This window comes from Megascapheus bottae, unplaced genomic scaffold, assembly GCF_031878675.1.
Source record: "Megascapheus bottae isolate mThoBot1 unplaced genomic scaffold, mThoBot2.hap1 HAP1_SCAFFOLD_53, whole genome shotgun sequence".
NCBI classification, from domain to species: Eukaryota; Metazoa; Chordata; class Mammalia; order Rodentia; family Geomyidae; genus Megascapheus; species Megascapheus bottae.
In genome coordinates this window covers 1895938-1919189 of record NW_028327559.1, presented here as the reverse complement: position 1 = coordinate 1919189, position 23252 = coordinate 1895938, and the positions used below count along the sequence as shown (strand labels likewise).

The window sequence follows — 23252 nt, the reverse complement described above, 5'->3', positions numbered from 1 at the left end:
ATTTGGGAATTCCTGCCTTATGGTGATTTGGGGTGTCGACCACCAGAACTTACCCTGCATTGGGAAAGACCTATCTATTCATTCCAAAGTACATGTTGGGCCTTACTGATTCTATGCTCTCGGCACACCCACTCAGCACAGGGGAGGGTGAGAGATGAGTCCTTGGGTTCCTTGAGTGGAAACTTCCTTGCTCTGCTCTCTGGATAGTGGATGTGCTTGGGAGCTTTGGGAGGATGCCCTTCTTCCCTGTCACGCTGCTCCCTTCTACACATGGTAGGACCAGGCAAGGTTCAGTTCCTCAGGGCCCCTCAGGCCTATGACCTTCCTTGTCCTATGTGAGCCACAGACCACACATGGGTCCCCCTGGCCCTGGCCCGGAGTGGGAGCCGTGGTAGCCAGGGTACTGCTCTACCACCTGAGCACCCGCTTGCCTGCTTTCCTTCCTTCCTGCTTGCTCATCTTTCTTATTTTTTCTCCAAAGACTAAGTCACAGGCTCTGAATTTAAGGACCAATAATTACAAACACATGCACACACACACACACACACACACAAACACACACACACACACACACACACACACACACACACACACACACACACACAGTGGCCAGGAGCATTCTGGATTCTTGTGATGTCTCAGATATTCAGAACATGTGGCCCAGGGAGCATGGCACCTCCTCTGCATAGAGGACCAATTTGTCTGTGCCTGAATCCTAAACTGGCTGGACCCCTCTGGTCACCTTGGACTCCTGTGTCAATTTTGGCCATCACAATGTGTTCGCTCATGTCCCCAGGTGAGACCTAGGTTTCCCCTAGAAAAAGGCTAAAATACCAGATGTATGGGCTTGGATGTCTGAAGCTTACAATTAATAAACAGGTAGTAAATGCACCTGTAATCCTTGCTTCTTGAAAAGCTGAGATCTGAGCACTGGAATTCCAACTCAACTTTGGCAGTTATTTCAATAAAAACTCATCTCTGATTACCCATCAGAAAACAGTAAGTGGTGCTGTGAGAGAAAGTGGTACAGCACTAACCATGTTTGAAAAAGCTCAGGAACAGGGTCCAGGCCTTGAGTTCAAGGCTGTTTTGACCATAAAGATATGAAGGTAGAACAGGGGGTAATAATGTGAAAATACTAACATAATGAATAGGATGGGAAAATACTAGAATAATGAATATATTACAAACTAGATGAATATGATGTGAAAATGCTAATATAATGAATATGATTAGAATGAAAAACAATGGGATGAAATATAGCTAAACTACTTCTAGAAGTATATTGTTAATGCCAACTTGTATCTAAAGGCATATGGCATATGGCCAGGGCATGTGGCAATAACGATGGAAACGGCCGGCATCCAGGCACACAGGATAAAGTAATCGCAAACGGCTAAGAACCAGATACCTTGCCATAGGAGAAAAGGTAAGAACCCATCACAACCCTGGGCACAACTAATTGAAAAGAGACTTTTCTGGGGCCTAATCAAGCAAAATAAACAAGAAAGAGTTTGGACCAGAGAGAAATAGCCAATGCCCAATATAAGCAAAAGACCAAAAATGAGGGTCAGCAATTCTTCTGGCCTTAACCAAGACTGTGGTTTGAGGACCTACACTGGAGCTACTCCTGAGCCAAGAGGACTGATGAGGACTGATGTGGCCCCAGAGCTCACACCATGACAGGACTGGGAACTGCATCTACCAACTGACTGGCAGGCCCTGTTTGACTTAGAAACTAAGAGATGTCAGAGTGGTGGGTCCAGCATGTGCACTGGATAGGCAGGGTAGAGTTAGGCAAGTTAGGAATCGAATACAGTAACTGTGTTAATTCTGCTAAGATATGTTAAATCATTAAACTGTGTTGCATCATATTACCTGCCTGTTGGTGAATAATGTCCCCTGCTCAAGAGAAAGGCCCATGAAAAAAAAAGAAAGAAAAACAGAAAATCATCAGAAGATGGTTGCTCATGCCTGTTGTCGTAGCTACTCAGTAGGCTGAAGATTGGGATTGCAATTTGAAGCAGGCCAAGCAAAAAAGCCTCTGAGACTCTGATATCCATTTGACCAGAAAAAAAGCAGAAAATTGTTGTGGGTCAGGATGTAGAATGGCAGCCTTGAATGTAAATAGGTAAGGAAGAACATCAGAAGTTCAAATACCAGGCCTTGGGCAAAAAATAAAATAGAATACAAAACAGCCTTTTAATTGCCTGTAATATCTACCTTACTATTGTCTTTGGGTTCCTTCCTTACTGCTCAGCCACTAGGAGTCCAGTTTGCTTGTAGTAGCTTTAGGGTATGGTGTTGAGAAGATGGTGCCTTACCCACTTAGGTTCAGAAGCTCCCAACTTTGCCCTGGTGCCTGGTCCTCAGACAGGCCTCCTCCAATCCAAGGCCTACCAGGGACATAGACCACAAGACCATAACTGCAAACATTAAACCCAGCTTCTTTGGGTTAACAAACAAGAATAGGGAAGCCCAGGGAACTCTGGGTGCTCTGCCCAGAGCCATTTGTGAGCACAGATATCTCTGAGCTAGCCAGACCCAGGACTCTCAGGAGACAGAGACTTGGACTAGAAACAATGGGGCCCCAAGGATTCTGGGAGATTTCAAAGCTCTGGAGGGCGAAGGGCATAGAAAATCCTCTTCTACTGAAGGAAGCTGAGTGATGGGGGAGGGAAAGCAGAGAGGGCATTAAGCTACAGGTTATAGGCAATTAAACAGCTATAAATTTTTAAAATTCAATTTACATACTTTTTTCTTACTGATTATAGAAAGATTACATGAAGAGGGATTATGTCAACAGTCAGGTCATATGCATATTGATGTTGAAATAGTGGCATCCATTTCCTCACTATCTCCCAGTTTTTATCTCTATCCCCACCCACAAGTTTTCGGTTTTTGCCAGTCCTGAGGCTTGCCCTCAGGGTCTGAGCTTTGTCCCTGAGCCTCTCTGTGCTCAAGGCTAGTATTCTACACTTGAGCCACAGCAGCACTTCCAGCTTTTCCTGAATTGATATTGGAGATAAGAGTTCACAGACTTTCTTGCTAGTGATGGCTTTGAATCATGATCCTCAGATCTCAGCCTCCAGAGAAGCCAGGAACAGGCTAGAACCACTAGTGCCCAGCTCCACCTACAAGTTTTAGAGATTATTTTCAATATAATATCCAGAGAATACCACTGCTGCATTTCTCCCACCATTCCTCCCCCCATTCTTCCAAGGATATAGAATGAGAAACACCAGATGAAAAGAAATGTGAATAAAAAATGTGAGAGGCCAGTATTTCACGCCTGTTATCTTAGCTGCATAGGAGACTGAGGATTGCAGTTCCAAGTCAGCTCGAGCTGGAAAGCCTTTCAGTTTCTAACATCCAATTAAACACTGGAAAATTGGAAGTAGCATTATGACTGAAAGTAGTGGGATGCCTGCCTTGAATGAAAAGCTTAGATAGAGGGCCCAGGCCATGAGGTCAAGCATGCTGACATATGAGAAAAAAAAGAGAGAGAGAGAGAGGAAAGGAAATAAAAAAACAGCCAATTGTTTCTTTTTCCTGGTGATCAGTTTCCTATTATTTTTTCATATATTTTTTATTGTAATTAATAGAAGGGTTACGTGATATTTGCCAGATAGAAGGTGCATTAATTCACATACATTGATACCCTTCCACATTCTTGGTCCCCATTACCCTCCCCCCCACTCCCCCTCTTGGTTTTCCCCCCTCCCTGTCCAATTTCAAGTAAACAAATACAAATGTATCCAATATATCAGATAACAAAGTGAGATATTGTGACAATATAGATAACAAAGGAACAGCAAAAGAGATGAGCCATAACATAGCACAATAAGGACAGCAATCATTTGTTATATGGCTTTTGTTTCAATATCCTAGAGGTCCATTCAATTAGCTTCATACTGTATGGCCTTATGTATCAAGTTATTGCTCTATTGCAAATCTTTGCTATTAGCGCCCAAGGTTTCTACTGGTTATGATTAATGAGGGAAACCATTGAGCCTAAGTTCCTTTGAGTCTGGCTTACTTCGCTTAATATGATTTGCTATTATTTTTATGAAGTCATTGGGTGGTGTGTGTGTGTGTGTGTGTGTGTGTGTGTGTGTGTGTGTGTGTGTGTCTCCACATATGCACATGTTCATGATTGGGTGTGTTCGTACTAGGGTTTTAAGCAGAGCCTTATGCTCTCCCTTAACTATTTCTACTTGAGGCAGAAAACTTATAAGCCAAAGCTCCACTTCTGTCCTTTTTCTGGAAGACTGGAGATAAGGTTCTCTTGGATTTGTCCAGCCTGGCTCTGGACCTTGATTCTCACATCTCAGCTTCCTGTGTAGCTAAATTACAGGCATGAGCCACCTTGTGCTGGAGTAATTGAAAGTCCTTGTTATCTTCTTGGTTAACAAGAGGAAGAACCATATGGGCCAAGATTTGAAATCAGAAACCCAGTCTGAAACTGTCTGCACCATTATTGTACCTGAAACTGGGACTTTAGACTCCGGCAACCAAATCAAGGAGTCCTAGCTGCAATAGGTCCAGCCACTCACCTACAGAAGACAAATAAAGAGATATGGTGAAGTGTGGGTAAAGGATATTAAGTTTATAGCAGGCTTAGGAAGATAGCACTACTTCTTCAGCTGTCTTCAGAGGTACAGATATGGATTTTAGGTTAAATAGGGAGGCTTAGGGGAAGGCAGGGAGAAGAGCTTGCATACAAAAAATAGTCCCAAATCCCACGGTGGCCTGGTTGACCACTAGTGAGCTCAGACATTGTCCCTAGAAGAATTCCAGAGAAGTTGTTATCACTTTATTACAGGAACAGAACAGGGACCAAATTATCTCCTGAGATTTGGGCCATTGGTTTTCAGCTGCTAAGAAGCATCTTAAGGCTGTTGTTTCCACACATGATGATTCTCAGGGAGTCTTTATATCCTCCTGGAGGCCAAAGGTGATTGTGAAAGAATGCAGCACAGAAGAGTTCAGATCCAGATAGGAGGCCATTCCGTGAATTCACAAAGCCTGGCAAAAACATCTAAAAGGTTACATCTTACATACCAAGATCTGCTTTGGATCTAGTAAATCTGTTCCCTGTCCACTTGGATTTAGAGTTTGTGACTGAGTGGCACTGGGGACAACTGAGAGCACATGGAGGCTAGGACAGCTATTGGCCCACAGGCTCTGGAACAGAGAGGGACAGCAGCCACCACATCCAATCCCAAGAATCACACACATGCTCCCTGCAGTGTCTCTAGAACCTTCCAAAGAAAGACCTTCAATACCTAGCATTTTGCCCTATGCTAAGGGGGTCCCCCTCTACTTTGGGCAAAGAAAACACAGCACCTGAGAACTGCACAGGGATCTTCCAGACCCACACACAGCTGTCCTCTGCCTCCTGTCACTACCCTCCTCTCCATCATCCTTTTAGAGAGCATTTATAAAAATTTTTATTGCTTTTATAAAGCTGAGATACAAAGGTGTTAAGTTGCAAAAGTAGCTAGGATTATAGGCAAGACACATAGTACTTGTCTTGCTCTCTCCCTATTTATGATTTTGCTAATACTGAGGCTTGAACTCAGGCCTTTGGCATTGTTCTTTTGCTTTATCTTTCAAGGGGAGTGTGCTTTAGTACTTGTGCCACAGTTCTACATGTGGTTTTTTGTGGTTGATTACATATAAGTCTCGTGGACTGGTGTTTCTACCTGAATCAGCTTCCAACCACAATCCTCAGATCTCAGCCACAGACAGGACTTCAGAGAAGCAAAGCTGTGAGTGCCTACGTGGCAGTGCCCCCTGGGTTGGAACTTCCCTCCTCTGAGCCTCAGTTTCCAAATGTCCAATATGGATTTCCCAGTTGCCACATTGTAATCTTTCTGAGGAAAACTACACGAGGTAGTCCTTGTTAAAACTTCAGACAGCCAGGTAGTTGTGTCTCTTGCCACTAATCCTAGCTACTCAGGAGGCTGAGATATGACGACTGTGATTGAAAGCTGGTACTGAGTAGTGAGACTCTTATCTCCAAGAAACAACCAAAAATCTACAAGTGGATTTGTGGCTCTAGGCACAAAGAACAAAACTTGAACCAAAAAAAGTATAAGTTTAATGCCCGCGCCCTGAGTTCAAGTCCCAGGACAGTCTCACAGGCAAATACAAACACACACACACACACACACACACACACACACACACACACACCCCAAAACATAACAAAAATTAAATAAAGCACAACACTCCTCACTACTATAATTGCCTACCACTAGTCCTCCTGCTATCCAGCTCCTCTGACTTTGGCCTCTCTCCAACCCCAATACCTGTGACAGGAGCTCCCATTCCAACTGCCAACTTTGGCTCTTTGCAGCTGGCCAGACAGGCAAGACCATGGGAGACAAGTAACGTAAGAAGACTGTGTTAACAGCACAGTAATCAAAGTATGTCTAGTTCTTGGAATTAGCACATGAATCAAATCTTATTCTATCAATTGCATGCATTCTATGCAATATTGTGTGAATAAACTGGTGGTTTGTGGTGCCTGTGTGCGAGAGTACGTGTGTGTGTGTGTGTGTGTGTGTGTGTGTGTGTGTGTGTGTGATGATACTGGGTTTGAACTCACGGATTGTGTGCTGTTGCTTAGCTATTTTGTGCAAGGCTGATGCTCTATCACTTAAGCACAGGTCTACTTTTGATTTTTTTTATGTGGTTTACTGCAGAAAAAGTTTGATGGATTTTCCTGCCTTGATTGGCTTTGAACCTTGATCCTCTCAGCTCCACATACTAAGTAGCCAGGATTATAGGTGTCAGGTACTGGGGCTCAGATTTGGTCAGATGTTAGTAAATGCCAATCATGACTTTACCAAAGGCCAGTAGGAGTCTAAACGTGATACTTATGGGAAGGTTGTCTGAAAAGGACATTTCCAAGAAGTATTTGTGTGTGTATGTGTGCCTGGTGCTGGGGATCAAACCTAAGACCCAGCACTTGCTAAGCAGAGGCTGTGTCAGTGTACCACTGGGAAGCCTAAGTTAATACTGAAGTTGTATGAACTTTAGCAGGCCCCACCGGAAGGTCACTCTGAACTAACTCTAAACCAGCAGAGATAGCAGTTTCAAAGAAAGTAATAAATTACAGCCTACTCCCAGTGATTTGAGGCCCCAGGATAAAATAAGCATCGAAACATCCTGTGATAACCATTGAGATACCCTGGCCAGCTGCCCTTCAGCTGCCCTGCAGCTCAGCACATATCCCCTAGCACTAGCCAATCAATTAATAATACATCAACCCTGTGAGCTAACCCTATAGAAACCATGTACAACAGGAAGTCAGGCCTCTCAATTCAGACCTGCTGTGTCAGTGTCGGTCTTGAGTCCAGGCTTGAGCTTGCAATAAGGACTCTTGTGCTCTTACATTGGATTCAGCTCCTTGGAGGAGACCCTGAAATCTGGACCGTATCTTCAGAATAAACAATTCAATTTTCAACAGAATTAACTTAGGTTTGGTCTACAGTCTAGACAGTAGCCATAAACCTAGAGTATCTTGCTATCTAATAGCTTCACTTGTGTCTAAGTATACTGTGCAAATAGGAACAGCAGCTAACATAACGAGCACTTGCTTGAGCCAACAGTTTCAAGGGCCTTGCAAATGGAATAGGATCTGTTACTGTCAACTGTTTATAGGAGAATTAGGGGCCCAGTGAATTTGACTGAGAGAGGCCAGCAGGGAAGACTGAGATCAAACATGGCAGTCTAGTTCCAGATCACAGGCTATTAACCACCACCCTGGTTTAGTTCTAGGTATATTTTATATTTTAAGTTTTTGTGTGTGTTTGTGCTGGTACTGGATGAATGTATTTTCCTTTAGCTGTTTTTGCTCAATGCTGGTGCTGTACGACGTGAGTCACAGCTTTCCTATCGCCCTTTCATGGTTTATTGGCAGTCAGGCTCTCAGGGTCATCTCTCCAGGCTGGCTATCCACTGTGGTCTTCATAGCTGAGCCCACTGAGCAGCGGCCAGGAATCATGATATATTCTTGTGTCCCTCAGCTCAGTTCTTTGGGCTGCTGTATAAATTACTATTGTTGTCTTTTCACCTAACGAGAAACTTGTACAAAATTTAATTTTAAACAACAAATTTTCCCTCCTGAGTCCAGGTGCATCAGCTCCGGTGGGTTTGTGGTTCAGATAGACATGGCCGAGTCCAAGAACCACACTACACACAACAGTCCAGGAAATGGCACAGAAATGGCGTCAGGACACCCAGATCACAAAGATACGCATCTCTGAAGGGGAGGACCCCAAGTTCCTGAGGAACATGCGTGTTGCTAAGAAGCACAACAAGAAGGGCTTTAAGAAGATGAAGGCCAACGATGCCAAGGCCATGAGAACGTGGCCCAAGGCCATCAGACCCTGAGAAGCCCAAAGCAACAAACACAAGTTCCACAGCAGGCTACCAGCAAGCTCCAGCAACTTGCCTACATCGCCCACCCCAAGCTTGGGAATCACATCCATTCCTACATTTCCAAAGGTCTTAGGCTCACCTGGCCCAAGGCCAGGGCCCAGGCCTTGGCTAAGGCACAATCCAAGGCCCAGACTCCAGCTGCAATGCCAGCTAAGGCCCAGGCCCCAGCTCCTAAGGGTGCTCAGGCCACAGCCTCCTAAGGGTGCGCTGACTCCAGCCTCTAAGCTGGAGGGCTCTGTGAAGGCCCCACAGAGAAGACCTTTGTCTGCCAGTGTGATGACAGGTGAACTGCTGTGGCTCCCTGGCTGCCATCTAGAGGGTGGGGTGTGGCCTGTGTCAATTCTACCAATAAACCTGAGGCAGGAAGACAAAAGTAAATCAATGAATAAATAAATAAATAATGTTTTTTTTGCCAGTCCTGGGGCTTGAACTTAGTGCCTGAGCACTGTCTCTGAGCTTCTTTTTACTCAAGGTTAGCTCTCTGCAACTTCCCAGCTTTTTGCATGTATGTGTGATACTGGGAATTCCAACCCAGGGCTTTACATGCTAGGCAAGCACTCTACAATTAAGCCACCTTCCCAGCCCACAATTTTAATTTTATACTGTAGTCCATGACAACAATTTAGAAATAAAATATGTTTTGTATTTAATTATGTCATTTAAGTTCCTTTCTGCAGTTAGCAACAGAAGACAAATTTAAACACACACACACACACACACACACGTACACACACAATTTCTTAAGATACTTAGCAGAAATGGAGGAAGACATTTCTAGTGGAAATTTATGTGAAAAATTCAATAATATCATTTCTGATTGGCCTTTTTGATTCTCTTGGTTTTTGCTCCACAGCTGTCCATCATTATGGTACCAAGTGAATAAGAAAAAATAGAGAAAGCTATTCCCTTACTGGCATGCTATCCAAGGTATTAGATTACTATGTTGGGTGTAAATCCTGAATTTGTTACTTTACTAATTTTTTGATATATCTAATTGTCCAAACTTCTAATTTCCCAGGAAAATAGAAGTAATGATAGCACTTGAATTATGAGGACTAAATGAATTTACTATTGAAGAGCTTCTAGGCAGTGGATTTATTATGATTGGGCTCCATAAATGTTACTATTTTTAGAATTATCATGAATAACTCTCTAAAGTAGCTACCGAAGTATACTAATAACTTTGCTCTTCTATGATATTGAAAAGTCTATTTTCCTTTTTAAAATTTGTGTGTGCACGTGTGCATATATATGTATGTGTGTGTGTGTGTGAGAGAGAGAGCAAAAGAGAGAGAAAGAGAGGGAGAGAGAGAGAAAGAGAGAGAGAGAGAGAGAAGGAGACAGAGAGAGAGAGAGAGAGGGAGGGAGAGAGAGGGGGAGAGCCCATACATGTGGGAATGTACCTGGGTATGTGCCCATTATGTGCTTGAACTCAGGGCCAGGGCACTGTCATGAGCTTTTTGGCTCTAGTGTAGTGTTCTACCAGTTAATCCACTTCTTACTTTTTTGGGGACGTGATTAACTGGACATCTGAATCACATACATTCCTGACCAGGCAGTCTTTGAACTGGGATCCTCAAATCTTAGCCTTCTGAGTAGCTAGGATTACAGGCATGAGGCATTATCTCCCAGTTGAAACATCTTTGGAAAATCTTTTCTGCATTACATTTAATTAGTACATTATATTTAATTAGTGGTTTCAATCGAACATGTCACTTTCTGAGTGCAATGCATGTTGATCCATGCCACGCCTTCAATCATTTTTCCCAATTTCTCCCAATCTTTTCCATTTCTCAAGTTACCTAGGTCCATTTTGATATAAAATTCCTCACTCTTCCTCTCTCTCTGGATCAATCTGATGTAGGGCATCTGAGCTGTTTCCTTAACATGGTTGTATAGTAATTAGTGCATCAATGAACATGGAGATATATCTATCTATCTATCTATCTTTATTGTATACTGACTTTCAGTCTTTTGGATAAATTCCCAAGAGGGTTACTGCTGGAACATAAGAAGTTCTAAATACCTATCTTACCTGAAAACTCTTTTTAAAATTTAAAGAGCTTGTAACATAGTGTATTGGAAATAAATTATTTTCACTATAGACTATTAGAGGTAGAATGATGTAAATTATATGCATATTTTCTAGCAGTACTTTTTTTTTCTGCTGGTCATGGGGTTTGAACTCTGGGCCTGGGCACTATCCCTTTGCTCTTCAGCTCAAGGCTATTGCCCTGGCCCTTGAGCCAGGGGCCACTTCCGGTTTTCCTAGTGGTTAATTGGAGATAAGAGTCTCATGGTCTTTAGTACCCTGGCTGGCTTTGAACCCAGATCGTCAGATCTCATCCTCTTGTGTAGCTAGGATTACAGGAGTGAGCCACCACTCCTGGCTTTTTTGTAGCAATTCTGAAAAATGGATACACAGGGAAGAAAGAAAATGAGTTGAGAGAAGAAGGCCAGTAGTTGTGGAGACATACAATTGGTAAATTCATAAACTAGCCAATTCAAGATTATGATGTATGTACATATGTATACATGCATTGATGAGTTCATAGAAACATACACACTCTGAAGAGAGGTTACTATTACCAATATATAATTTATTTAATAAACATACAGAATATAGTGTGTTTGTCACTGAAAGACTTCTTCAAAGAATATATCTACAGCAAAGTCTGGACGATATATGTTCCATGTCTTTTCTTTATGTGGATTGTCCAGGTCAGCTCGTGTTAAATAAAGTCTAAGGACAGGAAAAAAAGTCATTACATTTTCTTTTAGGGCTTACAGTATGTGATTGTAGTTCTTGATGTACTATGTTATTTCTCTTCTCGTTTTTTTGCCCTTATGGTTTTTCTCATGTTGTTACTGTGTGTGACTTGCTACCTGGTATATTGTATACACATTTATTTGTTTATTTGAAACAGGGAAGGGAAGGGGGGAAAAGAGAGGACTGGGAGGTGGAGGAGGAGACAAAAGCATGAGAAGGGGTACAATTATGTGAGAAGTAATGCACCTACTACCTGACGAATATAACTGTAATCCATCTTTACATTCTCCCGACATTAAAAAAAGAACAATAAAACCAAAACAGAATAGTCATCCAATAGCACACCCTTGTTTACAAAGAGACTTGCTGGCTGCAACCAGGATTTAAGTCCTACTTGTCTTCACTACTTAGCCCATTCTGCCTCTTTGGAATGACATAAAAGACCTTAATCTTCAGAAACAAATTGATCAGTCACAACATGCCTGTTAGAGAATTACTGACACCCACATTGAGCATATTATCTAAGTGTTTTGTAAAACTTTTTAAATTTCATTTGTCAGGTAGTAGGAGGTGCAGGTCTTCTCACACATTAATACACCTTCCCATGTGTTTCTCCCTGTTTCCCTCCACCCACCCCCTTCCAATCATGTTTCCCCTCTTTCCCTACTTCAAATAAACAAACAAACATATATTCTAAGTGTTTATAATTGACAAAAGTTACCAAGGGGCTGGGAGTTTGGCCTAGTGTAAGAGTGCTTGCCTAGCATGCATGAAGACCCAGGTTCAATGACTCAGTACTACATACATAGGAAAAGCTGACAGTGGTGCTGTGGATCAAGTGGTAGGACTCTAGCCTTGAGAAGGCCAAAGAACAGTGCAGAAGCCATGAGTTCAAGCCCCAGGACTGTCACAATAATTACCAAGACATAATTGGGTGTATAATGAAACCTCGTAATTAAATAGTGTTCTGGAGTTTTTTTTGTATTTGTCTTTGTTTTCGTTAATGTCAGTAGTGGGGTTTCTACTCACGACCTTGAGTTCTCAATAAACTTTCTCTGCTCAAGCTGACCCTCTCTTACTTGAGCTCCAGTTGCATTTCTGATTTTTCAAGGACTCGTTGGAGATAAGTGTGACATAGACATGCCTGCCCAGGCTAGCTTCAAACTGTGTTCCTCAGATCTCAGCCTCCTGTGTAGCTAGAATGACAGGTCACTGAGCCACCAGTGCCCAGCTATATCGCCCTGAATCGGTGAAATGATGTTTTTGTCTAAGCCACAATCTCATCAGTGTAAAAAAGATTTATCAAGCAAGGAAAAAATGATACCAATTTTCCAGAAATGACTACAAAAAGGAGGATCCAATGTTCTTATAATCTCCAATGAGATGATGGTGGTGGAAAGGACAAAGCTATCCTTTAGCAAGAACCAGTTTGACAAGAAGCAACAAGTAAACACCCTGCCTTTGTCGAGGACTTTGCTCAAGAGACAGCTGGACACATAAGAAAATGGATAGAATTTTTCCTTTAAATGTAGAGTTTACTCTTTCCAAAATCAAATTGTATGTGAGTTACAAATCTGTAGAAATGAGGCTTTCTTGCTGCTGTCTTAATAGATTTGAGGTATTATCAGGCCCAGTTCAGATTTCAAGAGAAGTCTGGCACTGGATGTAACCAATACTATCCAGCACCACTTCTGGCTTTTTCTATGTATGTGGTACCGAGGAATCAAACCTGGGTCTTTGTGCATGTTAGACAAGCACTCTACCACTAGGACAAACTCATGGCCCAAGGTCTTCATTCTCCCCCCCCTCCTCTCTCTCTCTCTCTCTCTCTCTCTCTCTCTCTCTCTCTCTCTCTCTCTCTCTCTCTCTCTCTCTCTCTCTCTTGGTGGGTCATGGGGCCTGAGTGTTGTCCCTGAGCTCTACAACCCAAGAATAACACCCTACCCTTAACTCAACCCCTATTTCCCTTTTCTAGAGGTTAATTGGAGATAAGAGTCTCAGGTCCTTTAGTGCCCAGGGTGGCTTTGAGCCTTAATCTTCAGATCAGGCTCTTGAGTAGCTAGGATAATAGGCCTGAGCCACCTCCTCCAGCTCCAAGGTCTTCATATCTATCCTCACAGTTTTATGAGGACATGGCAACAGTCATTTCTACCTTGATATGGATGATCTAGAAAGTGTTTTTCTTTGTACCACCACAGGTCAATACTCCTGAAAACTGAGTCTTTGTAGGTTCAGGAATGAGTTTCTAGATAAAGTAGTAGGTTCTTAGCAATAATACATCATTCAGTCATGAGGAAACCTTTTCAAAGGGGAGGTTAACCAAACAATGCTTTTGAAATTGCTAATACTTCTCAGGCCTTAAAACTTCTGTCCTACATGGAAATGTGCCTACAGCAGAAGAAAGCCAGCTAAAGCCTCCCTAGACGAATCCCACCAATCATGATCCAATAAAGTGACATCCACCTAGACCTTTCTATATTCCAGGAACCGGGTAGATGTACACGTCGTGAGAGAACTTGATCATTACTATGATCTGAGTAATTGCCTCTTCACTGACACATTGCCTTGTGGTAGGGGATAGGAAATGTTTGCTTAAGCAATTCTTTATTTTTGTAGAAAATGAGCTTAGTATAGTAGGCAAAGGAATTGCCAATCTGTCTTACAATCTGTCCTTACCTGTTCTTCTCTATGAGAGATGTATGGAACCACATGAAGAATGCACAGTCATCATAATAGTTTGGAAGCTTCTAAAAACACATGATTAAAGAAAGAGGTGATTTGTGTAATAAAATGGATACCAAAAACTAATAATTGCATTGGGGTTGACGTTCCTTCCTTCTGCCTTTTTGTGTACATCAATTGCAACATCCTATCTATTACAATGTACTCAGAGGCTTGAAGAGAATACTTTTTCATTAAAAATATAAAGGATCAAAATTACTACAATGAAATAGAAAACAAGTGTTCAGTTGGATTTCATTAAAAGACATAATCAGGGTGAAAAAATGTAGCACCAAAATAGAGGGAAACATAGGCATATTTTGTATCTGGATGGGATCTTGTATTCACAATATTTTTAATTCAAAAACTAATGTCTGAAAAACAAAAGCAGATGCAACAAACACCAAGGGTTTGAGCATATACTTCAGTTAGTCAGAGAGTATACCCCAAAGGTGGCAAGCACATGCAGAGCAGAGCTGGACTTCTACTGTCTCACCCACTAGGATCACCAACAAAATTCAGCAAAACCACAGACCACTGGAGTCCTCAGACCTTGCTGACACAAATGCCAAATGGGAAAGCAATGGTAGAAAAGCGTCTGTGGGTTTCTCAATAAGTTAAACATAGAATGACCATTTGGCACCAATTCAACTTCAGGGATGTTTTTATATGATAAATATAGACAATGATCTCTCAATCTGATTAGAACACCACTAAAGAATCAACTAAAGACCTATGTTTAGACACACACACACACACACACACACACACACACACACACACACACACACACACACACCAAACATACTGTGGTGAATTCTTCATCCTTTCTGCTTGCTCTGCTTTCATTTTGACTCTGTTAGGCTGGAATACCAGAAGCAGGGCACAGCCACCCCCAACAGTTTCCAGTCTCTGCTACCTCTCAGTTCCTCAGTGGGAATGAGCTAGACACCTGTCTCATGCACCCATTTTCTAGTGATCACCTGTCTATGTGACAGCAGATACAATGCACTTGACCTAGTGACTTCATACTACCAGGGACCTCTGAAGATATGTCACAGTGACTACTTGTGTTACAGCACCTTGGGCCACAATGAAACCTCCCATGGAAAACCTGCTAAGGTCACACCTGGCCCCCAAGAGAATGTTATTTGCTTCTAAGTTTGCCTTGTGTCCCTCCACTGGTCAGGTATCAGTTTCCCCTGGATGGCTCCCCTCCATCCACTGGCCCTGCAAGATGTGCTGCCTTTCCCTTCTCTGTCATAAACTGCTTCTCTTATTCACTGTGTTGTGTTTTCATGCTTTGTTGGTGACTTATCTAATAAGCATATACAACCTGCCCTATTCAGGGTTTTCCTAGAGTGATTAATTTGGTAGAAAGTCAGACAGCAGCTATAGGTCATGTGTCAGTACAAACAAGTTTCCTGTGAGGAGGATCCATGGTCACCAGTGGGACAATTAGACATTAAGCCACTCCCCACCAGGGTAAACAATCATCCTGTGAAAGACACACTGTACAGCATCCACAGCCATTTCACCTGGAGCTCCATCACAACAAAGCTGGAATGTATGGTCCTGTCCAGAGACAGAGTCCTTGAGAGTCAGCCCAAAGACATAGAACTCACATCTATTTCCATAACTGACAGCTAGTTTGAATAATTAGGCATCAATATTGGTGATGGCTAGCTACACAAGAAGCTGAGATCTGGAGGATCAAAGTCAGCCATGGCAAAAAGTAAAATATTGTTTCCACGTTAACCAGCAAACAAACAGGCCTGGAGGCATGACTCGAGTGATAGATGTTTAGCCAAGCAAGTAAACCAAGCAAAAATCCAAACCAAAGTATGGCCAAAAACAAAACAAACCAGTAATCAATAATTTCCTCATTTTTCACAAGCATTCCATCCCATCTTAACCCTTAATAATCACAAAACTAGCTCTCATCAAGACCCCCTGCACGAGGGAAAAAAAACCACAGTGTTTGTTTAGAGACACTAGCTAAGCAAGAATTCACAGTGGTTCTGTTATGCAATGGGAAACATTGAAATGGAGAGACTTCCCAGGTGGCCACTTGCTTCAACATTTACATTCACATCTCAGTACCTAAGACTGCTCAGCAGTGAGCAAGCAGGTAATGAAGGAGGGCATACAGAACACATGGAAGTTCTTACTGAGAGTAGGAATAGATGATTTCATAGAAAATCATTATAGTCATATATGACACTCAGACATGACATGTACGGCTGATCCATTAAAATTACACAGTCATACTAATGATAGTAAGTCAATAGATAATTATGGACAGGAAAGTAAAATCTCCCTCACATTTGGTAGACACACTGATCATGACGTGTTTAAAAGATAGACAACATAACTGTAATTACTCTTATGGAAAGTCAACAATGTCGGTTTCTTTTTAGCATCTTTGCTTTCATACTTTTCTCATTTGATAAGTAACAGATATCAATTGCTTACAATTCAGAAGAAAGTGATCAGAAATATTTTAAATATATACAAGAAATCCTGATGACTTTGTTTTGTGTTTTCCTCCCCTTCCCGAGACATGCATTTTTATCTGTCCTTTATATTTTAGGGAACTGCAGCAAAGGAAATTGCAAACCCAGACCAAACAAAAGAGCATACAATCATGCAGGATACTTGAGGACTCACCGAAGAAGAAAATTTTACTTTTATATCATCACATAAGTCCGGACAGTTGGGCACCAAAAAGATTGCTCTATTTGTATCAATATCATGGACAACCTGTCAATGAACACATGGAATTAGGAACTCAAAGTGTTGCCAGCGATTAGTATTCTTTTTCACTCATGAAATCATCCTTAATTCATTATATACTCATAATTTCATAGCTCAGTAATTTCATATAGAAAATAGCAGTAATTTTTTTCTGAAGTGGTAAAGGTACTGGGCTCCAAATGTTTGATAGCTATCTTAAGACTACACTTGAGAAGCAAAGTATTCATTTTTGACAAGTGTCTTTTTGTTTATTGTAATGTATAGAGGGATTACAGTTATATTCACCAGATAGTAGGTGTCTTACTTCTCACACATTGATACCACCTCTCATGGTTTTGTCCCCATTTTCCTCCCCCAACACCTCTCCCAATCATATTGTTTCCCCACTTCTCTTTCCTATTTTAAATAATCAAATAAACATACATACAATATACCAGGTCACAAAGTCAGATACAGTAACAATATGAGATTAACCAGAAGGAAACTAAACAGAAGAGGAATAACGGAGTGCATTAAGAGCCACAATCACACAAGATAAAGCTCTTGTTTCAATATCCTAGAGATCCTTTCATTTAGTCTCATCCTATATGACCAGGAGTTTCTAATGTAATACACATGACTGTTCTATGTGAATCATCCGATTTTTATATTCTTTTAAGGATGCGCTTTTAACTTCAGTCTGAAACAGTATATTGATGTTCAAGAAGCAATGAATAATTGACCCCACTTTCATGACAAATATTATGTTGCTGATGAGGTCAATGAGCCATTCCAGTGAATGGAATGACCACAAACAGGTCAAGTTTGGGGATTAACAACTATGAAATCATCCCATGTATTACTCTGATATTCATATACCATCATAGAATAAGAAGAAAGCTATGCTAGGCTTCAAGAAACATACCCACAGAAGACTCTCACATGATTTTCAAGTTTTCAGGAAGTTTTCTACATACAGAACAATATGAAAATAATATATTGTTTTCAAGCTTTATAAGGAAGTGTGCAAGTGTGTCCTATGGGAGGGCAGTATACAGCAGAAAGTTTGAATAACAAAGCATATTCTAGAAAATAGACTTTCAGTTGGTCATTGGAGGATTTTAATAAAGGAGGAATAATATAGGCCTGAGAAGAGAAACCAGCAAAAATATCAATGAAACTGAGAATTTTATTCCATGTGCCAAACAGATGAGTCAGTCTTCTCTAATGGGAATTTGTAGGTCCAGATATTAATGGAAATAGCTTGGCTACACTAGGGTTGTCATGGATTCAGAGCTTAAAATCCAGGAAAATAAGAATAAATGTGGGCTAAGAATTGATGGGATCAGTGTCCTATGTGACAAAATGGTTTGAAAATGGTCACTTTTTACACTGATTTGATAACTCATAGATTAGAGATTAAATTCAAATATATTACCTAAACCTCACAACACACTACACTTGTGTGCATGTACAGAAGTTTCAACAGGAACCTGGGAATCATTCTGAAAGCTTCCTTTGGGATTAAAAAGGAAATTAGCCAATTTCTCCTAGAAAAGGTGCACAGTCTTGAGAATTTCTTGAACATTTCAGAAATGGCTGTGGGTAAAGAGGCATCTCCTCAGTCCATATGCTGTCTCTACTGCTCTCAAGGTGACATCCAACAAAACGTCTCAATGACAGTCACTGAGCCCATTGCTGAGTGGACAGATTCTGCATCACTCTTTGAACCTATGACTTTCCACTTCCACAAGTGCCAAGGTGACCTTCAAGAACATTGCATTTGAGAATCAGAGCTTTGTAATAAATGATCAAAATGATCAAAAGGAAGATCATATGGCAAATACTGACATGATGTATGCATTTAAATCCTCGAGTAATTCCTGGGGACATTCTTAGCATTTGTGGGCACAAGTGAATTCGAAGCAGCACTAAACTGAAGCCCAGTTTGACAATATCTTTCAGAAACTGTTTGGAACAAGGCTCTGCTTTGCATCTGAAGTAAGCAATGCCAACTGGAATGGTGACAGAGGGCAAGAGCTGTCTCTTTTTGGTGAGTGTTACTTTGGGGAAGACCATCATGCCACTTGACTGGGAGCTTTGACACAAACATGAGAATTCTCATTTATGAGCTTTGGCTCACCGTGCAGGTTTGGCGAGTACAAGTAAATACAGTCTTGTGCTGCATTATTATTTCAATTTTCAGGTCTGCTCCATTACCTTCTCCTACTCCTGCATAAAAGTGAAAAAGAAAACGTATATGTTTGTTAGAGTACAGAGCAAAATGTCTTGCCAGTTAACTCAATGGAGAATAAAGAGAGAAAATATGGGCCAGCTAAGGTTGTGGGTTTAGTTAATCATTTGATCTTGCATAGAATTTGTCCTTTACAAATGGTTTCTGCCTCTTAAAGCAGTTCACAATATTGCAAAGAAAGACAAAAATCATTATATCTTAATCTTCTACAAGATAAATTCTTACTACATCACCATTCCAGGAAAAAAAAACATTGGGAGCTTCCAGAATTTCTTGCTTATGAAATGCTACCTTTAGAGTTCTATAATAATAATCTAAATTTAATTTTCTCTAAGTCAAATTTATAAATCAATATCAAGGATAATATTGGTCAGGTATACCCAAACATTAGAGAGAAATAGTCCTATGCCATTTTAACTTATACTTTTAGTATCTTAGGTGGTTACACAAGCGGGTTTACATTAACCAATCAGTTTATAAGTACAATATATCTTGATGGATATATCAACCCCTATCCTATCTTCTCCATTTCCCTAGGTTCATAGGATATATGTTGTTAAATATTATGGCTGCATTCCCCTATTCTCTCCACATTAATCTAAATTCCTCCTCTATATAGACATAAAAACCTATGACTCTATAGACATAATGTTTTATTTCATAAATTAATGTGTTTCCATGACATACAAACCTTAGCTTCATTGTGATTAAGTTCTAAATACTAAGTCCCAGTGATTGTAAATAGAGATTGCCTCCTTGAACACTTGTATGTTAAACTTGTCATTTAAAAGATGATGTAAAAATCAACGTTAATAAATTCTTTTTTTTAAAAAAAGAAAAGGTTAAAAAAAACTAATGGGTTGTCAGCCTGACAAAATGAGTGTGCTCAGGAAAACAACCAGGGAATCATTGGGAGAATTCACCGAAGTCAGGCCTTAGGTTTAGCTTCTTTAACCAGTTTGTGCAGAAATTTGCAGGCAACCCAGCAGGAGGTGTGACATTCCATTGGAGTTACTGAGAGATGAAACTGCTGCCACATATTCTGTTCTGCCTGATTCTACCACCACCCCACAGCCGTTTCCTGAGAGGACTGGAACCAAAAACTCTTGGTGATGGGACATTCTGTGCTAAACTCAAAGTCCCCTAGTTGGTTCCAGCCATTATGGTGACTCTGGATGGGTGAATTTTCCATCCAGTGCTGAACAGCCTAGATGAGGGAGATGCTAAATGGGTATGAGGACTATGGGCCCCCCAGAGGAACCGTAATCCCCACCTGAGGGATATGCATCTACCGTTGACCTGTGTAGAGCATTTGCATGAGGTGCAGCTAAGACTGTGAGGAGACAGCCTAAACAGCCCTCAGTCTCGGGGTCTCCTGAGGGACACGCCCAATAGCATGGAGGTTGGCATCTATGAAAACCATTCCCCCGCAAAAAGATGCTTGGCCTCAGCAGAAAGACAGATACATGAGCCAGTGGGTCTTGCTTCTTCCTCAACATGGCCTCCATTCTAGGAATCATGGCCTCTGTCCCCCCTCTCAGGTTAATGCCTACCATAATTCAGATATTGCCTAAATCCTTGCCCCTCACTTATTTCAAGATGATGGGAGGAGATCGGGGACATTCTCCCCCTCCCTGAATTCTTACTGTAAGAATGTGCTTGCATCTTGTAAGTAGGTCACTAAGCAACACATGCCTGCTTGCGTTGATATGCAAACATCCTACTACCTGGCCTCTACCCCAAGCAAACATCCTACTACCGGACCCCCTCCCCCGAGCAGTTCCTATACCCCAATCCCTCTCCTGAAGAGGCATATAAACCCTTGTGTGAAAAATAAAATTGGCAGCTTGATCAGGATGCTTGTCTTGCTGCCTTCTTCATGTCTCCTGTCCCTTTCATTCCTCCCTCTAGGTTCTTGGCCCTAGTTGATGTCCCGCTGGATGGGACACTCTTTCACTTTGGAATATTTATAATTAATTGGGGATAAGTGTTTTCTATCTGGGTTGGCTTCAAACCACAATCCTCAGTTCTCAGCCTCCTAAGTAGCTAGGATAACCAACGTGACCCCAGGGTGTGTGACCTTTTCCTCAGTTCAAATGGCCCCTCTTCCTTTAGCCTTTCCTCCAAGATCTGGTTTCAGAGTCCACAATGAAGTTTTTCCTTTCAACCTTGCCTATTTCACATTAACATGAAGCATGTCTGATTGGGTTTTCATCTTGCCTTGTTTTGGTGTCTCTTAATTTCATGGATCAAACACTATCATCTGAAAGATTTGGTTCTGATGGAAACATGGCTTTTGCTGCACTCTCCTCTCCCTTGTTCCAGTTGTCCAACTGCTTTCTACTGATATCCTCTAGCAATAAGCCACTGAAATTCACAAGTACAATGTGCTAAGCCTTTATTTTCCTCACATTTAAACAATTTACATCACACAAAGGAATTTCATCCTTGAAAAATACAGACAAAGCTGGGCTCAGTGGCTTCCATAGTAACCATAGCTCCTTAGTGTCTGAGATCTGAGGATCAAGGTTCAAAGCCAGCCTGGGCACAAAAGGACCCGAGACTCTTATCTCCATCTAACCTCCAGAAAACAGGAAGTGGGGCTTGGCTCAAGGGTACTGCAGAGCTTAGGGACAACACCCAGGAACAGGGGTAGGGTCGTAGCCTTGAGCTGAAGAGTTCAGGTACAACTCACAGGTTGGGCTGGAAACCCATGATCCCCCCATGCACCCACCGACAAAATGCAGACAAAATGAAGTGAAAATTCTCTGTCTCACCTTCTTCTACATGTTTAGGTTTCTAGCTCTAAATAAATAACCTCTTTCACTATTTTTCTAGGCCAGCCTGTGTAAAGAGAGACTTCATCTAGGAAAAGAGTAGAGCGGCCCAAGCCTGTAGTCCCACTTGTGGGAAGACTGAGATGGAGAACCCAGGGGAAAACTTTGGAGAACTGGGTGGTCTGTGCCAGTCTTTCCAGCAATATTGGGAAGTCTAAACTAGACAGTCTGATTTCTTGGAAACAGCACCAACTTGGCAGTTGCTAGAGGAGTCTAGTAGAAGAACAAGTTCTCCAAACCTGTTCTATGTCCATGGAGATTCAGGTGTGAGTGTCAAACAAGGGCAGTCAGGGGAATCCAAGTGCTGCCCTCTAGGAACCTTGTCTGTACTACCTAAACCTGGCCTGCAACAGAGTCTAACTTTTGTATTTGCAAGTAGCAGAGTTTGAAGTCTGGGTCTTGAACCTGCTCAGCTTGTCTTGCTGACACTCTATCACTTGAGGCATGCCCCCATTTTGCTTTTTTTGGTTGCAATTGGAGACTCAGAGTGGCTTGGGATGGCTTCAAACTGTGGTCCTCCACATGTCAGCCTTCTCAGTAAGGAGGCTTTTAGGTAAAGAGCCTTGAGAACCCCTGCATTGTAGTTGGTTTTTTTAAAATCTAAGCACTTATTTGTCTTTTCTGCTCACAACCCCAGCTGAATGCTAGCATATGACCTGGCCAAAGGTGGCAACAAATAAAATAAGGCATCCTGATGGAGAAGATAGTGAGGAGATGCTTAGAGGAGGAGGAAAGAGAGAAAAGACTATAGTTCTGAGAAGAAAGGGCCGCTGGAAGGACTGGCCAAGAAAATGAGGCAGGGCCAGCAATGCTGAGATGAACCATGAAGGAGAAATGAGTCTGAGAAAGAAGGATTCTACTGGGTTCTTTAATCTTCTCTTCTATGAAAAAAATCTATCCTAGGTTGAGACAAGAACATCGAGAACAGAACGCAAGGGGTAGAACCTCCCCTCAAGTGGAAATGGGCAAGGGAATAAGAGAGGCATCTAAGGAGAGCTCAAGAGGGAGAAGGTCACATGCATTGACACTTAGCTGTGATGTAGGATCATTTGCATAACATAAGCAAAACCCTCCCAAATAGTGGATCGCACATCCTCTTGTCTTCTCCTTCCTTTCTAAAGCACTTACCTTGGATGGAGTAAATCACAAATTTCACAATTTTAAGAGGTTTTTTCACTGGCATTTCCCAGTTCAACACATTCTTCAAGATGTCAAAGTAGTGGACATAGCGACTCTGTAAAGCAACAAAAGCCTCCACTTTAGTGGGAATGCCAGATGTAAAGTCAGTATCCTAATCTCCTTCTCTTTTTCAGCTTGTGAACAGCAGTAAGAGCGGAAGACAACATTTAGGGCTGGGAGTTTGGCCTAGTGGTTAAAGTGCTTGCCTAGCATGCATGAAGACCCAGGTTCGATTCCTCGGTACCACATACATAGAAAAAAGCTGGAAGTGGTGCTGAGGCTCAAGTGGTAGAGCTCTAAC

General features: G+C 41.7%; 1 protein-coding gene across 1 annotated transcript in view; it reads right to left on the bottom strand.

Annotated features, from left to right (window-relative positions):
• Nucleotides 1-11039: 11039 nt before the first annotated feature.
• LOC150039683 (phosphatidylinositol 3,4,5-trisphosphate 3-phosphatase TPTE2-like) overlaps nt 11040-23252 on the bottom strand; it is a 64735-nt gene continuing 52522 nt past the window's right edge. Inside the window, exons 22-26 of the mRNA XM_090327662.1 lie at nt 22901-23006; nt 18825-18913; nt 16616-16708; nt 13901-13971; nt 11040-11197 (exon numbers count right to left, since the gene is read on the bottom strand). Coding sequence (XP_090183788.1) covers nt 11089-11197; nt 13901-13971; nt 16616-16708; nt 18825-18913; nt 22901-23006 — 468 coding nt within the window. The 3' untranslated portion in view covers nt 11040-11088. The remainder of the gene's footprint in view (nt 11198-13900; nt 13972-16615; nt 16709-18824; nt 18914-22900; nt 23007-23252) is intronic.